This window comes from Seriola lalandi, unplaced genomic scaffold (genome assembly GCF_002814215.2).
Source record: "Seriola lalandi dorsalis isolate HSWRI2012SDOR001 ecotype SW California unplaced genomic scaffold, Sedor1 jcf7180002054642, whole genome shotgun sequence".
Classification (NCBI taxonomy): domain Eukaryota; kingdom Metazoa; phylum Chordata; class Actinopteri; order Carangiformes; family Carangidae; genus Seriola; species Seriola lalandi.
The window spans coordinates 541881-558784 of NW_019525195.1; the positions used below are offsets into that span (position 1 = coordinate 541881).

The following is a 16904-nucleotide window of genomic DNA, read 5'->3' on the forward strand; positions in this document are numbered from 1 at the left end:
TAAACAAAATAGTTCTTAAATATAGTGTTGGAATTAAAAATGTATTGTATGTCACTTTTCTAAATGTTTATATAATCTAAAATAAATTGGTTATTAGTTTAACCTGTTTTCTTGGCTGTTTTGCGTGCATTTACACAGTACGGGTCAAAATGACCCGCAACATAATCAATGTAATTTTTTTTCAACATAATACGAGGGTTAAATCAACAGTTTTGTCACATCCAGTCTTATGATGACTTGTTTTTCTCTCTTTTTTTTCAGCACCATCTGTGGCAGAGTGTGTGAAAGCTGGAAATGCACTGTTGGGTTGCAAGGTGCAGGAAGACGTCCTGGGGCTCTGAGGTTTTCATTAAACCGGCTGCTCTTAAGGATTGGTACAGAGAAGCAGATTTACTCCATTTTACAGCCTTTACACTGTCACAATTCAGTCTTATTCTGTTATGTTTTCTACTTTCATTTGGTGTTTCTCTTTCTATTTCTCATTATTGGCCTTTTATATTGGTCTCTATTTTGGTTCACCTATTGTGGATCATTGTAAAAACTTGTCAGAACAGCGCTAAATCCTTACCATATATAAATCAAGTGAATGATGCTTTTGATGTCAATTTGTGTCTAAAAAAAAACCTGAAAGTTAAACTTCGAGCTTTGACCAAAATGAGTATTAATCTCTGAATTAGAGACTACACACCTGCTCTGTTCATTGTGTAGTAAAAACTGTGTGACACGAGGTAAACATGCAAACCTTGGGCTGTCAGCATAAATTTCAGGCCCCATTGTACCAAGGTTAAGAACTTTAACCGGGATGTTTTTTTTAAAACTAACTAACCAGACACTGCTGCTTGTTTGTAATGTTTAGAGGTGGTTAAGTCTAAATCACAGCTGAGTCCAGAAGTGTTTTTGCCTTGAGATGAACCTAACACTTCAGTTAAGATCTTGCCCTCAGACTGCACACAGTTTTAAACATAGTCCTCAACACATCCTGAGTTATATTCACAAGGATAATGAAAATAAATACTCACTAACGCAATCCAAGTCAGACATGAGTAATATAGTATCCAAAATTTAGAAAACCTCAGGAAAGCATCACCAAAGCCATCTCACATGCACATTACCCATTAAAATATATCATATATTACACTTAGGATTCGAGGACCATCATGTTCATTCCTATCCTGTCCCTCTAGGTGGCGATGTGTGCATGTTTTGTAACTGCAGCCATAATCTCTATACATTTGATGAAAATATGAGACACATAATACCACAGCTGGCCGTGATTTGACTGTGTTTTTGTCTCAGCTAACTCTGCACTGGTCAAACATGACATGTTTGTGTTAATTTCGTTGAAACCAGAAGAGAGAAGGTTTAAATTGTTTTGAAATTATCACGTTATTGTATATTAGACGTTTCTGTCTTCGAAAGAACATATTTCAATGTGACTTTTAATCAGCATATAAATATATATAATGTGTTATTTTGTTACTGAATGACACAGAGTAGCCGATACTTAAGTGTGTTAAAAAATTGTGTATGTACGCTGTCATCTTATATCATGAAGCCAACTGTGCAAAAGAAAGAAAGGAGAGAGAAAGCACAGAGTAAACACTGGTGACAATAACACAACTGTCAGGCATTTTTGTGTGGGCTGTTTGATTTATTGTGAAAGGAAACCTTGTGTTGCCTGCTTCATTTTAGCAGAGGAAGTAGAGTTTCGTGATTTTTATTGCAGCGGATTCAACTTCAAACTTTAATCCAGGTGAGGTATTAGACACTGGAAAAATAAAAAAAAATAGGCGTCACATGAAATTTTTGGAACATGACTCAGATTGTCACTTTAAGCTCCACCCATCCGGCAATCTTCTGTGATGAAATCGAGCGTACCCGGGAGGCGTGACAACAGTTTTCTTTCAGTTTCACTCGGGATAAGGGCTCATCTGTTACACACAGGTTGTCTCGACACATACAAGAGAGAGCTACAGTGAAACTGTCCCAGTCTTTAAACGCTTGTCATCAGAGGTAAGCATTTTCCTTCTGTGTATTTATTGTCGTGACCCGAGATGACGCACTGGTTACCAGAAGTTCACCACTGACATGTTCCTTATTAATAACTGCTGGATAGTGTTTCTGTTACACTGGGATATGAGTCTTAGTGATTTGTTATTGTAATGTCGTAACAATTTGGCAAAGGAGAAAGTAAGTTGCCTTCGCAGACAGATGTTTCTGTTTACTGTTAATGAGACGCTGACTGGAAATGTAAAATGCATTTTAAAATTTCCTCTTTTCCTCTGTAGAAAAAAAGTGAATCTATTTATTGTTCACATGAATGTCATCATAAATATTTTAGCAGACAGCTGACTAAATAAAAATAAAAACAAAAACACAAAAAAATGCATTAAGACTGAACCAGGAAGGGTGCGGACGTACGGCAGTGGAGATCCTAAGTTTCTTGTCGATCGATACAAATTGAACATCACATGCTGTATCGATTGATTGATGGATTAATTACAGGATTCAGTCCTCAAAGCATGCTTATAATCACGATGGTTATTACATTTTTATGATGACATTCATGTGAAAAACAATAAATAGATTCACTTTTTTCTAACTGTTGAGCACCTATAATGCACTGTATCATTACCACCACCTACAACAGAAAGTTCTCACGTGTCCTTGTTAATTGTTGCACAGGTACGATGAACTGCTGTGGTCTACTAACTGCCCAGAAGGAACCAGGTACAGAGCTGTTAGAAAACAAACAGAGAGACTATCTAAGTGGGATCAACAACTATCTTAAAATATCTTTATGTTCATCATTGTATTTCTTTATGTTTCTCGGTCAGTTCCTCTGAAGAGCATCGAGGTGGAGCTGGAGGTCAGGGACCATGTGGCTACAGTGGTGTCCACTCTGACCTACGAGAACAAGGAGGACAAACCAGTAGAGGCTGTTTTTGTCTTCCCTCTGCCTGGAGATGCTGCTGTCTGTCATTTCAGTGCTAAGATCGGACAGACACAGATTGTAGCTGAGGTGAAGGAGAAACAGCAGGTGAGCTGGACAGTAAATGCTTACTCACTGTAATGGATCTTAAAGAACAAATAAACATGGTGAATGTTGCTGACATGTGTCATCTGTGCTCCAGGCTCGTGAGGAGTATGATGATGCGCTGAGCTCTGGTCAGCAGGCCTTCCTGTTGGAGGAGAGTGAGCAGAGTCCAGATATATTCACCCTGAGTGTGGGCAGTCTGCCTCCAGGAGAGAGCGCCTCCATCCGGCTGGAGTACGTCACTGAGCTGGCTGTGCAGGCTGATGACGGGCTGAGGTTTTGTCTGCCTGCTGTGCTCAACCCTCGCTACCAACCTCAGGGTAGAAAATGCAGCCAACACTTTAATTTAGTGAACACCAAAATGGTATTTTGTGTTTCTGTGGAAGCATCAATTACCAAATGCACCATTCACACACAGGTGGAAGTTAAAAACCATTGTGAAATACACCAACAGAATACTTGACTTCTCCTTTTCTGCCGGTTGTGCTGTGCTATAAACAATCTCTGATTTTTGAGGTTGAAATCAGTACTGATGCCAGAGCCTTCACATTTGCTGATATGTTTTCCACAAACACCTACAAGTGCCCTGTGGATTTTGCATCCATTGTATTTAGATTGTGTAGAAATAGAGCATGAGACATCATTGTTTAGCAAAGACCAAACTGAAGTGTTGGAGATATTCACTGAACCTCAACTGTAAGCTAACAGTTCATATTGGTGTCTGCGCTTGGCGCTGCATCAATCCCATGTGAAGGTGCCAGCTTCACATGTCCTCCCAATTCAAAACAAAAACCAGGCAACTCCCAAAAGTTCTGGTGGCTAGCCAGCCACCTAAAAAGAGATAACATTTACATGAGACAACATTTGAGGTACTGTGAGGAGTATACTTCCTCGTCTGAGAAAAAAGAGGCTTGTACCCTCTGTGTTATTTTCAACTCAGAGTTGTCCGTCAGCAGTCAATGTTGTACTCTCCTGCTTTGTATGAGTGAGATTATTAACCAAGATCAGGTGATTCCTTTCATCTGCAGTTCTTCAGAGAGCATGATTCATCTGGGAGTGAACCGTGGGTGGAGGCCGGGTTCCAGGAGTGCGCCTCAGTTCTTCTCCTGTGAGCATGGTTGCTCTGGTCATTTTCAATCGAACAGGGTTCTTGAATTGTTCTTAGTCTGGTGCCTTGACTACGACCAATTTGCGCAGGGAGACCCCACCAAAAGTTATATTGCCCGTGGCAACACAGTTCCCAAATTATTGAAAACAGAGCAGAGTCTTAAGGAAGTGCTCTTGATTTATCAGTTGATTTATGTTGAGCAGTCACCTGTGGTCATGGGTTCTGGGAAACTACTGACAAAAATAGGATTGTGTATGCAAGAGAGTTTCCTTTGTAGAGTGGCTGTGTTCACCCTTAGAGACAAGGTGAAAATAGCCAGTGAGGAGGGTGTCTGGTTGCTATGTTTGTCTTATAACCATTGCATTAATTTTAAGGATCTTCTCTGGTCATCCAGAACTTCTGCATGACGAACAGTTCTCAGTTGGTAATGTCTCTTCAATTATGGTATTCTTAACTCGTCTCATATTGTTCACAGGAAGTGGAGGTAGTGAAGGTGCCAGTGTCCAGGTGACTTCTGTTCCAGCCTCTCTGGTTCCCTACAGTCTGTCTTTTTCCGCCCGAGTGTCCTCTCCTCGTCCAGTCTCTAAAGTAGAGTCCAACTGTTCCCTGGACCCTCTCCAGCACCTCAACACAGAGCAGACCCAGGCCACGGTAGGTAGACTGTTAATGTGTCTGCTGTGTGTGATTGTTCCTCAGTGCTAAGAACAAAACATATTACTTTAATGAAGTTCATGAGTGTGTTTTGTGAACTGCAGGTGAAGTTGGCTGCAGGACACAAGTTTGACAGAGATGTTGAACTGTTGATTTATTACAAAGATGCCCACCAGCCCACTGCTGTGGTGGAGGCAGGACAGACCACAGCCAAGACTGGTGTGTAAATCAGTGAAGTTGTTACCTGACAAATAAATGTTCTCTGTCTTCAAACTGATGTAATGAGGGGGTAAGTAATTAGGAAAAATTATTAGTAGATGTGCAATAAAAAGCATTTTTGTGTCTTTCCTCTTGTGTTTCAGGCACTCTGATGGGTGATCCAGTTGTGATGCTGAGTCTGTACCCTGAGTTCCCCCAGTCTGTGATGTCTTCAGTGGCTTCATGTGGAGAATTTGTGTTCTTATTGGATCGATCTGGGAGTATGGATTGTCCTACCGATGACAGCATGCAGGAAGCAACTCGCATTTGCAGTGCCAGGGTATTCAGCAAGTGTTAACTTCATCATAAAATCATTCACATTTTCCCTCTCGCACACTTACTTTCACTATCTTTCCTTTACTTCCGTCAGGATACTCTGCTGCTCCTGTTGAAGAGCTTACCAATGGGCTGCTATTTCAACATCTACAGTTTTGGTGATACTTATGAACACATCTTCCCGTGAGTGACTAAGCGCACAAAAATGTGTTTCAGTTATTGATGTTACTGTTTGTTTGTTTATTCATGCATCAGTTTATGTTGATGTAAATATTGATATATGGCAATTCTACTAAACCCTGCAAAGTTAGTAGGAATACATTTTAGGAGTTACAGTATAGTTAAGACATGCACAAGTTTAGGGAAAACTTGGTAGTTCTACACTACTTTCCACCACCTGACCTCCTTCATTTGTGTTCCTGATGGCAGAAAGAGTGTGGAGTACTGTGAGAAGACCTTGGAAGAGGCTGTGAAGAAAGTTGAAGAGATGGCTGCTGATCTGGGAGGAACAGAGATCCTTGAGTCTCTCAAGCACATTTATAGCCAGCCCTGCATTCCCAATCAACCTAGACAAGTAATACACTCGCACATGTTTTTGCCTTATCCCATGCTTGAACATGCTGCTTGTGATGATCAATCTGTCACTTGCACTAAAGTTACTCAGTAAGACACCACCAATTCTGGTGACACAAGGTTTGGTGACTGACAGCCTCCCCTTCCACTTTATCTAAATCAGGGTTAGGATTGGTAATCAGTTGACAGCTCTACTCCTCCCAACAAATGGGGCCACAGATCTGATTAAATGTTTACAAAGTTGATTATTGACCTTCGGTAGAAAGCACCAGGTACATTTATGTACTACCTTATGCTCAAACACAGTGGACAATACAGGACAGTTCAGAAGGTCAATAAAAAGACACTGCTTGATCAGGCAGGCTGTTCCTCCCTGTCTGCGCCGGTGTTTGTTAAACCACTGAGTGCAAGTGAGAGAGAGAAGTGCAAGTATGGCAGTGTCATCAGAGCACTTAAAGTATGTGGTTATGGACTCATGCAGTCATTAGAGTACAGCGTGTAGAGGAAGGGGCTGATGGCACAGCCTTGTGAGGTTCCGGTGTTAATGGTGATTATTGGAGATGTTGCTGTGCCGACCCTTACAGTCTGTTTTCTGTCACTGAGGAAGGTGTGTATCCAGTGGATGAGAAGTGGGGTGACGTTGAGGTACTGGAGCCTCCTTATCAGTTGGTGATGCTGGATTGTGTTGAATGCTGGCATGACGCTGCTCAGCGCAAGCTTTCCAGGCACTTTATGATTACTGACCAACAGTGATTGCATTCTGTGAGGCAGGATTTCTTTGGAACCACCATGGTTTGTAGAAGAGGGAGGGCGAGCTCCATGGGAACAGCCTTTAGCACTGTTGCCGGGATGCCATCAGGTCCTGGGGCCTTGCCTGGTTTGTAGCACCTCAGCTGTGGCTGTACATCCTCCTGCGTGAAGAATGCAGGGTGTGGTGATTGTTGGACAGGAGCTCTCAGGAGCTTTTAACCCAGCTTGTCAGAGTTAAGTGTGTCAAAACAGGCATAGAAAGTGTTCAGGTGTTTCGCAAAAGAGACACAGTCATACCATTTATTAAAACCGCTCCCTGTTGTGTGCTGAGAGCTTTACTGTGTGGTTCCAGTGTTTCAATGGAGCACATGAGGTGCCTGACATCTGGCATAATCAGAGCAAGCAATGGACAAGAAACAGTTCAGGCTGAACATATCTTATCTCTTTTACTCACAGTTAAACAAGAACAATCTTGAAGAAACTGGTTTGTTTGAAGCTCATACTTATCCCACCTTTGTTGTTCTTCATACTTTACTATTAAATCCACTCATGTCACTGAAACAACAATCCAACATGCCACTCAGAAAATGATGTGAATGGCTTTCACATGCTGCATGTTTCTGGGTGTGATGTTATGTAACTCCTGTGTAAACTCTCCTCCCTAGCTCTTTGTCTTTACTGACGGCGAGGTGTTCAACACCAAAGAAGTGATAAATCTGGTGAAGAAGAATTCAGGTTCCCACAGGTGAAACAAAAACACAGGCTCACAGTATGTCTCATGTTGTAGTGCTTTGTGTGTTAAAAACAAAACTACTGTATTGCAGGTGTTTCTCCTTTGGGATTGGGGAAGGGGCCAGCTCTGCTCTTATCAATGGGTTGGCCAAGGAAGGAGGCGGTCACGCCCAGTTCATCACAGGAACTGACAGGATGCAACCTAAAGTAAGAAAAGTAACATGGATGAAAAAATTTTATTAAAAAATGCAACCTTTCATTTTTATTTAGACAGAAGGTCTGATTACAAATCTACTGTAAGTAAAGAAATTTTGTAAAAACTCATTACCTCCCCCAACCATTTGTATATATTTTCTTTTAACCAGGTGATGCAGTCACTGCGATTTGCTCTGCAGCCAGCTGTGGAGGATATCTCAGTCACGTGGGATTTACCAAAAGGAGTGTCTGTCACTGTTCTCTCTCCACCAATCACAGCTGTTTTCCAGGGTCAAAGGTCACTGCTTTATGCCCAGCTCACTGGGCAGGTAGGAGCAGCACCATCTCATAGTGAAATAACTATGTAATGTCTGAGGCTGGATTTCTCACTCAACAAAAGGAATGATACATATATACATATTACATGTCTTTAATGGTGTATGCCATCCCATTAACAAGCAGCGTTTCGAACATGTTCTCAGAGTTCAGAGGCATCAGAAGGCTCTGTGATGGTGAAGTACAGTCTGGCAGGTCATCCCTCTCAGAGCCAGCTCCACTTCAGTCTCAAACCTGCAGAGGACACTGGGTAAAACGTTTTTTGATCAGACAGCAGAATTACTTTAAATTATGTGCTGACTTTACAGTATTGAGTTTATGTAATTAACCATTCCACGCAGCATTTGTCCCTATGTGGGCTCTCATGTGAAATACACGGTACAGTAAAATAACATGAAAAATAAAAATTTACACGTTTTAAGTCTGATGTTCTAATTAGCAAATGTTAGCATGCTAATACACTTACTGAGATATTGAATGTAGGAAACAATGTACCCGCTTAGCATCATCATGTTAACATTGCCATTGTAGGTATGTTAGCATACTGACACTAGCATTTAGCTCAAAGTACTGGAAGTGTTGTAACATTAACAGTGTTTGATTTACTTCTAATTTCTATGTGTTGAAAAGTTTTCTTAAGTCCATATATGTTTAACAGGATTGTCTATTCATAGATTTCTATTCATAGAAATGGCAGGTAAGCTCCGCCTGTATTTACTTCTTGCTCCTTTCAGATTAACAGTCCACAGGTTGGGTGCTCGGACTCTGATTCGCTCCCTGGAGATGGAGGAGAAAGACGATGAGGCACCACAAGATGAAGGAGTGAAGGAGAGGGTGGTGGAGCTCAGTGTCCAATCAGGAGTGAGCAGTTCCTACACTGCCTTCATTGTTGTCAATAAAGGCAATGGCGAGCCGATTGAAGGACCTCTGGTGCGCAGAAATATTCCAACATCCAGTGAGTGTATTTTTCCAGGAACAAATGAAAAAAGGAAACCTGTCCAGTTCAATGGCGGTGCATGTTGTATGTTTAAGACCAGTAAAACTTATGTGTGATAGACTTGGCCAGTATGGCAAAGAAAGAACACTTTATATTATTATATTATATTTTTAAGCACATATCGTGTCTTCTTCATTACGTTTCAATTATGATGATAAATTTAGCTCAGTTTGGGGGAAAGAATTATTATGAGAAACCATTTTAATTATTGGACCAGCAATATACTTTCGGAGACAGCACAATACAAACCGTCTCTAACCATAAGTCAAGAAAGTCTTTTAATGCACTAATTCATTTTAAGATAGAAATAACCTGAACTTAGAACCAACAAAAAATGAATCGGATATGAAAAGTGACTGAAAGTAAGTTACAGAAAACAAAGGCAACAACTCTATACATTTATTAAGGAATAGATGACTGTAATGCTGGAGTTTAGCAAGGAAAAATGCAACAGGTGAATAAACCAAAATAATGTGACCTTTACTGAAATGCAGCTGGTAAAACTGGTACATTTCACATTAGAGAGAAACTGGAGCACTTATATGAACTAATTGTGCCCTTGCACAATAATCATCAGTTATCAATATAATGACCCTCATTTAATATCCTACTCTCTTTTTATCACAGTGCTTGGTGGGATGATGTATTCTCGATGTGACATTTTGGGTGAGTAAAATGTTAATTGGCTTTTTCAACACACACTGGTGCATTTCTATATCCACTGAAAGAAAGAAATGTTTTCTATACTCCACACAGGTTAAATATTCAACACAGATAGTAGTAGTAGGTCAGATGGGTGCCTAATACTAAATATGAACAAGTTAAGTCTCAGTCAGCCAAGTGTAGAGGTGAAGCAAACGCAGGTCAGACCCAGAGCAACTCAGGGAAACAAGTTCCAACATCTATTACAATACAATAAAACTGACTTATTGATTTCACCTAGAGCCATAGAATATTTTTAGTATGATCTTGCTGTTCTAACAATGCATTTCTTCTGAAAAAAAAACAGTTTTTGACGACAGCTCAACATGTGAAGATTTCCAATACTGTGAACCGATGTGGCGTAACAAAGGTATTTGTTTTGTTTCAGTGGTGCACACACTATTGAAAGAAAAGAGTATTGGGTAACTCTTCAATTTGTATCGTTATCAGACATTTACTTCTTAGCTGAACAGTAGTTAATCTTAATTGAAGTGTATGGCATGAATTCTTTCTGGGTCAAAGGGCATCGTATAACCTGCAAGTTTAACTGTAATCCAGAAATTGTTTCTTAACTTCCAAAGTACCTCAGATACCAAACAGCAATTAAACTGTGTTAAAACACTGTAAATGCAAGATCTGGTTTTAAATGTTATTGAGATAGATAAATAGATAGATAGATAGATAGATTTTAGTTAGAACCATAAAATATTTTGGTATGATTTTGCTGTTCTAACAATGCATTTCTTCTTCTGAAAGTTGATGATGATTCTTGCTTATCAGATGCATCTGAAGAATACACAAGGATTTCCAGTGACGAAGGTATCTGTTTTGTTTCAGTAGTGCACAAACATTTGAAAGAAAAGTGTAATTTGTAATTTTTCAATTTGTAGGGTTCAGCAACATTTAGCTTTATTTAGACATTTATTTCGGTTTTAAATTGTATGTGTATGGCATACATTCTAGAAAGATATAGATAGATCTCTAAATTCTGAATCAGCTTTTAAATCACTTTTGTCAATTTTGTCACAATTTACAAATATAATTTTAAGTGTATTGTTACAACTCACATATGTGTTGTCTCTGAATCATTGAATTTGCATTTTTGATGCAGATATGGATGGTTCTTCCCTAGCGTGTCTTGGAAACGTTGAAGCCCCCACGATCAAGAAGCCACCCAGAGACCCTTTGCTACAGTTGGTTTCCCTCCAGAAGGCATCTGGCTACTGGCTGCTCGATCCAGCCCTGGCTGCCGCACTGGGAAAGACCAGTAAGGAGGTGGACAAAACAAAACCTCCAGCTGTGAGTCCTTGTTAAAGATAATACATATCTACACTGCCAGATTGAGAAACTTTGGTATAATGCCCCCTTGTGCTACTTTTAACCACCTGTTTGTGAAAAGCATTGACAACACAGTATATGAGAATAGCTCACATGAAAGTGTTTGAGTATGTTGTCTTATTTTATATGATATTACTGTTGTTAGTAACACTTCAAAAGTATACAGTCACATTTCCTCATTGAAATTATGTGTCTTTGTTTGAATTTTGTGTGAATTAGGTGAACCAGGAAATGTGGGCCACCGTTCTGGCTCTGATTTGGCTTTATTCTTTCAAGATGGATGCTAAAGAAGAGTGGGAGCTTCTGGCTATGAAGGCTGTGTCATGGCTCCGTGCTCAGAATGGTAAAACTCATAATAATAAGTGATAAACTATTGTGTGTAATGATTAAAATCATCTGTTTTCCCTCATTCAGTGACTTCTGCTAATACTTTTTTTTTTTTGCTTTGTTTTTTTTAGCACCATGTGTGGCAGAGTGTGTGGAAGCTGGAAAAGCACTGTTGGGTTGTGAGGTGCAGAAAGATTTCCTGGGGCTCTGAGGTCTTTATTAAACTGGCTTCTCCTTCAGGATCGCTGCACAGAAGCAGATTTATTCCAACCTACAACCTTAACATTGCACGTTACTGTTTGAACTATATGTAATGCTCTATGCTTCATCTGTTCAGGATCAACCATGTAACAAGACATAGATCCTCTGTTTTGTGCCTTAAATGTTGCCTTGTATCGGAAACTGTTTCACTCACAAACATTAAACTTGAATCTTTGGGCTTGAAACTTGATTCACGAATCATGCATACACACATAAGAGACCAACAGGTTTTTTTTTCCATGCAGTGTTCTATAACAGTTTGAGAAATCATGGTAGACACTATACAGATACAATACCCCCCCCCCCCATCATATAACTACACTGGTGGATGTGTGTGCTTGAGTATGTCATTCAGCTACACATTGTTGGCTTGTATTGTTTCCCATGTAAGTATTGTTTCAGTCATGTTTTGTAAATTCTGTATGATATACAGGTGTTGATATTATCGTTCAGGTTGTGATCATATGCTGTAGCCTTTCAGTATTAATCAATATAAATACATTTTAAAATATAAAACCTTTGGGCACGAGGAGAGCAGACGTTTGTTTTCGCCATCAAACTTTGGAACTGGAATGATTGGAGCGTCAACGCCCACCTGCCCGGTGTCCTTGTTGAAAAAGGGAGCATACCCGGGAGAGGCGTGGCCGTGATGGCATTGTTTTGGGTTGCAACGAGTAGACTCGGTACCACACCGTGAGGAAATTAAACTAATTGACTGCAGCAGTTTGATTATGACAAACATCCAGCAGGACGAACGTGAAAGAAGTTGAACTTCCAGGTGTGGTTACGGGACAGGGTTTGTGTCGGGTTTGGACGCTGCTGGTCTGTGTGTTTCCATCAGCTTCTTATTCTCGAGTAGATAATTAATTGCCTCGAAAACTCTCGTCTGTTATCAAAGGTAGGCGTTTCCTCTGTTTTCTGTAGTTCAGTGACGCAGCTGTAAAGTTAATTCAGTCATTATAATTCAGTCATTTAGTTGAATTAATTTAGTGATTGACATCATAGAGCTATTTGACCCTCCAGAATAATGATCATATTCACAGTGAGGGGCTCATATCTCTGCTTTACTGTGTTTTCAGTAACATTATGTCGAACTGTAAAATAAAAACATAAGATTAACGGTGTCACTATGTTTCACCAGTCTGTACCACGCTATTATGTGCTAATGTAAGATTAAGAAACCTGTTGCTGCTTTGATCAGTTATTTTTCATAAACGGATTAAATAAATAAATCTAACAGCTTGGTCGAAGTGATGCTGAGAATTTGGGTGGCATGGTAACCAACATTAGCATTTTATCACCAACTTAAACATTTTTTACTCATTAGCATTCTAGCCAAGATAAGTTGTCTCCCTCATTTCAGTCTGCTTGCTTGTTTTTGTCATGCTGTTTTTATTGTCTGTTGATGTTGTTTCTCTGTGTTGTTTGTGTTTTCCAGATGTTGTACGTTTTTGTACCTTTATTATCCTTACTATATTTGTACTGTACCTTAACGAGTCAATGGCGCTAACATATGGAATTATTCTTCTGTTTTTAAGCCTTGAATGTTGTTTTTTATCTGAAAATGCTGTTACTTAAAACAATTAAACTTGGATATGCGGAAAAAGTGACAATGAATAGCTAAATTAGGAGTTGTGCATAGAGGTTCAAATAAGAGGTCAAAACATTTCTTCATCCTGTGTACCCATGATGTCAACTGTGTCACACATGGGGCACATATACTTTAGTGGACACTAAATTGGCCCAGAGACGCTTAAGTATTAACCACCTTTAACAAAGTTGTCTTTTCCTAGATATGGCTTCTAATTCACTTTTTTTTTTTTTAGACTACGGTTGTTTTCACACCTGCGATTTTTAATCTTAATCCAGTTAAACTGAACCGTGGTTCGTTTTCCCCCTTGGTACAATTTGTTTGGGCAGGTGTGAAAACCCTCGGGTGAAGACCAAAAGAATCGCACCGAGACCCTTGCGAGGAGGTGGTCTTGGTCCGGTCCCAAACGAACTCTGGAGCGGTTCATTTTTGTGTGTGAAAGGATCCTGAACTCGACACGACCCCCACTAGCAGGTAAACTCATTATTATTATCAACAGTATATCCCATGAGTCTTAACGGGCGTAATACAGGAGCTGTCCATGTTAAATGCTACCAGTATAATCTTTTATCTCAGGTATCTAGCCGCTAACCAAAAAACAGAAGACTGCTTTGGAACTTAGGAAAAACATCTGGTAGAAATTGTAGTAAAAGTTTTCAAAATAGTATACACTTATACAGTATATGGAAAAGTCACCTTGCAACACAAATATGTATATATATATATATATATATATAAAGACTTTTTTTTTTTCTTTTTCTTTTCTTTCCAGTATTAACAGTGAATACATTTCTCTTGCAAGAACAATTTTTACATTCTTTACGAGCTTTACAACTGAACCATTTTTTTATTCAATGTAAAGCAGTTTGTAACGTGTTTTGAAATGGGCTATATAAATAATTTATTATTATTATTATTATTATTTATTTATTTATCCTTAATTTTTTCCTTTCAAATGTGTAGTTTCCAAAGATACAGCTTTGTCGGTGTGTACTTCAGCCTGGGAGACTGACAGTAAGTAACAAGTCAGAGGCACTGTTAAACACAGACGATGTTATTATTGTGAGTCCAGTTCATTATGTACAGAGAAGACAGGAGGGTTTGACAAGAAACATTTAAAGTTAGGAGTTTCTTCTTCATGGTGAATTTTGAATAGTCATTCTGAGCTGCCAATTGCAGACAAACACACGTACACTCGACATGCAAGGACTCTACTACTACTTTAGTCCACACTGATACACATACATATAACACAATATAAGCAAGAAGAATTTAACATCTACATCTCACAAGTGAAGGATAATCCTTAATAATAATAATAATAATAATAATGATAATAATAATAAAATATAAGTTAAACATTGTTTTTGCTTGGTGTGGAGCTCTGCTAGCATAAATGCTGTCACATTCATATTTTACTTTCAGACTTTAGATATTTTTGTGTGTGTTCTTTCTTTTTTTTTTTTTAGCTTGCTCCTCAAACAGACTCATATAAGATGAGTAAAGAACTCACCCTGAGCAACCACCCAGAGACACTTTACTGCAGTTGGTTTCCCTCCAGAAGGCTGCTGGATGCTGGCTACTAAATCCAGCTCTGGCTGCTGGAAAGATGCTGAACCACAGAGGGGGTGGAAAAACCAAAGCTTACATCGGTGGGTTATAGTTTTATTTTTTAATTAGTTTAATAATCAAATCTATGTAATAAATTGCTTGCAATGCTTTAATTGAAATATAGAAAATATGAAGCAAAGTAACAAAATAAAACACATTACTAAAGCAACTAAGGGTATATGATAATAATGAAAATGGGTTGGCTTTCAAATTAATTGAAAGTGTTTTTCTCTTTATTTCATACATAATGAAGATGTACAGTTATTCAAAACCATCCTGCAGTATTTTCCCTTTCCTATTTTCCCCTGTTTTTTTTCTTTGATTTGGTGAATTGGGTGAACCAGGAAGTGTGGGCCACCATTCTGGCTCTGAACTGGCTTCATGCTTTCAAGATAGATGCTAGGGAAGAGTGGGAGCTTCTAGCTATGAAGGCTGTTTCATGGCTCTGTGCTCAGAATGGTAATAAGCATAATGATAGGTGCTGAACTGCTGTTTTTAACAATGTGTAATGGTAGAAATGGTGTCTATGCACCGTGACGTGACAATCTCATTGAAACAGGATTTAAAAGGTTGGCTGTCACAATTATGTTATAATTTAATATATATATATATATATATATATATATATATATATATACTGATATCATATGAGAAAAATATTAGCTTGCTACGCACTATTTGTATGTATGTATGCACCAGCAGTCAACTGAATGTAACTTCATAATGACCTTCTGTCTTGCCTTATTTCATGTCACTTCACCTTCACATGTGTTACATTCTTCCACTACCACTAGGTGGCAGAAACTGTCTATTAGCCCTCTATCTGTCACTTTTCCATAGTTAAAGGTCGCTGCTCTGCTCTCACGTCCTGAGAGAGTCAGGAGCAGCTTCGGTTGTTGAAAAGATAAAGTAGTTACCCACTAATCCCCACAGTGAAAAGGTCTTAATACTTGTAATTTTTGTCTGTTTGCAGGGAAATTGAAGTTACTCTGGTCTCTCTCATCATCTTCCTACTACCAGACAGACATTTTACTTCTGTCCCACCTCATTCTTCCTCCTCTTGCATTTGTTTGGCTTAAATATCTGTGTTGTACTCATTCTTTTTTGTGCCCCCATCACACTTCCTGCTGTCTACATGGCTGTGAAGTCAGAAAATAAATGACCTTGATGAAGACTGCCAAAGTAACATTCAATCAGACCTCTCACTCACTGTCAGTGACAAGATATGATCTGTGTTTTTGTGATATATAATTCACACTGAAATCTAACTGAGAAAACCTGAGGTGAATGTTTTTTTGTTTTTTTTTTCATCCATCTGAAAGTATTAGTGCAGTGATGGAAGAATTACAGAATATTTGTCGAGTGGAAACCTTGTTTTGTGAAAATCAGTCGACTATTTGACACTAAGAGTGATATGCTCATTCTGTCCTTTCAGTGTGGATCATTTTTGGAAACATTTGAGCACACACAGAATCAGTAGTTTTATATTTTGTATTTATGCAAAGGCCTAAGAATAGTTCTTGATTTAAAGGAATGTGTAAATGTGCTGTGCTTTTTATGTATCTGAGAAAAATGTTCAAATTCTAGAGTAGAGAAAAAGACCAATTTCCCCCAACAGACACATTTGAATTGCTTGCAATAAATATTTTATAATATCCATATCCATGTGCCCGTGGAAAAGGGTCTAGGGGTGATTTATTTCCAAAAAAAGTTTAAATAAATTCCTACAGATATAATAGGACCTGTGAGCTCTGGCTTGCATGAAGCAAAAGACATGTGCCATCAGCTCACACCTGACAAAGGCTCAGATGTGTTGCTTGTTACCGAAGCGCACAGACAGATTTAGGCCTGTAGGGGACTTGTTACTATGGCAGACAGTATGCAACAGTGATACTCAAAGTCACAAACCAACACCAACCCAGGCTCCTCCAGTTTTGATCATATGAATCCTGCTTTTGACTAAAGAAGTAATAGATTATTTGGATGCTGGTCCTTCCCAAATAAAGGTTTTGGACACAAGTCAGTTGTGTGTTCAATTAATTTATAGCTGCATTAGAAGTTCACTTAAGAAGCAGGTTTCTGACTCTGAAATGAAACCACAGACTATAAACCAAACGCTGGTGAACTATTTTTAACGTGTCTTTACATTAACAGTTGGTCA

General features: G+C 39.0%; 2 protein-coding genes across 5 annotated transcripts in view; both read left to right on the top strand.

The window, feature by feature from the left end:
* The window catches only part of LOC111665426 (von Willebrand factor A domain-containing protein 5A-like), a 6879-nt gene extending 5249 nt beyond the window's left edge, over positions 1 to 1630 (top strand). Inside the window, exon 13 of the mRNA XM_023420420.2 lies at positions 262 to 1630. Coding sequence (XP_023276188.2) covers positions 262 to 341 — 80 coding nt within the window. The 3' untranslated portion in view covers positions 342 to 1630. The remainder of the gene's footprint in view (positions 1 to 261) is intronic.
* Positions 1631 to 1760: 130 nt separating this feature from the next.
* Positions 1761 to 11726, top strand: LOC111665434 (von Willebrand factor A domain-containing protein 5A-like). 4 transcript variants are annotated; one of them, XM_023420431.2, is made up of 20 exons: positions 1761 to 2013; positions 2686 to 2730; positions 2838 to 3040; positions 3135 to 3357; positions 4621 to 4796; positions 4901 to 5015; positions 5159 to 5334; positions 5425 to 5513; positions 5760 to 5904; positions 7319 to 7398; positions 7478 to 7592; positions 7751 to 7909; positions 8063 to 8166; positions 8651 to 8871; positions 9541 to 9579; positions 9923 to 9985; positions 10372 to 10434; positions 10727 to 10914; positions 11173 to 11296; positions 11412 to 11726. In XM_023420431.2, the coding sequence occupies exons 2-20, from the start codon at positions 2691 to 2693 to the stop codon at positions 11489 to 11491; spliced, it is 2403 nt and encodes an 800-aa protein (XP_023276199.1). In that variant the 5' UTR covers positions 1761 to 2013; positions 2686 to 2690; the 3' UTR covers positions 11492 to 11726. The 4 variants fall into 4 exon arrangements, with proteins under 4 accessions (XP_023276199.1, XP_023276200.1, XP_023276202.1 ...); XM_023420432.2 differs by having other exon boundaries at positions 10748 to 10914; XM_023420434.2 differs by having other exon boundaries at positions 10396 to 10434.
* Positions 11727 to 16904: the final 5178 nt, after the last annotated feature.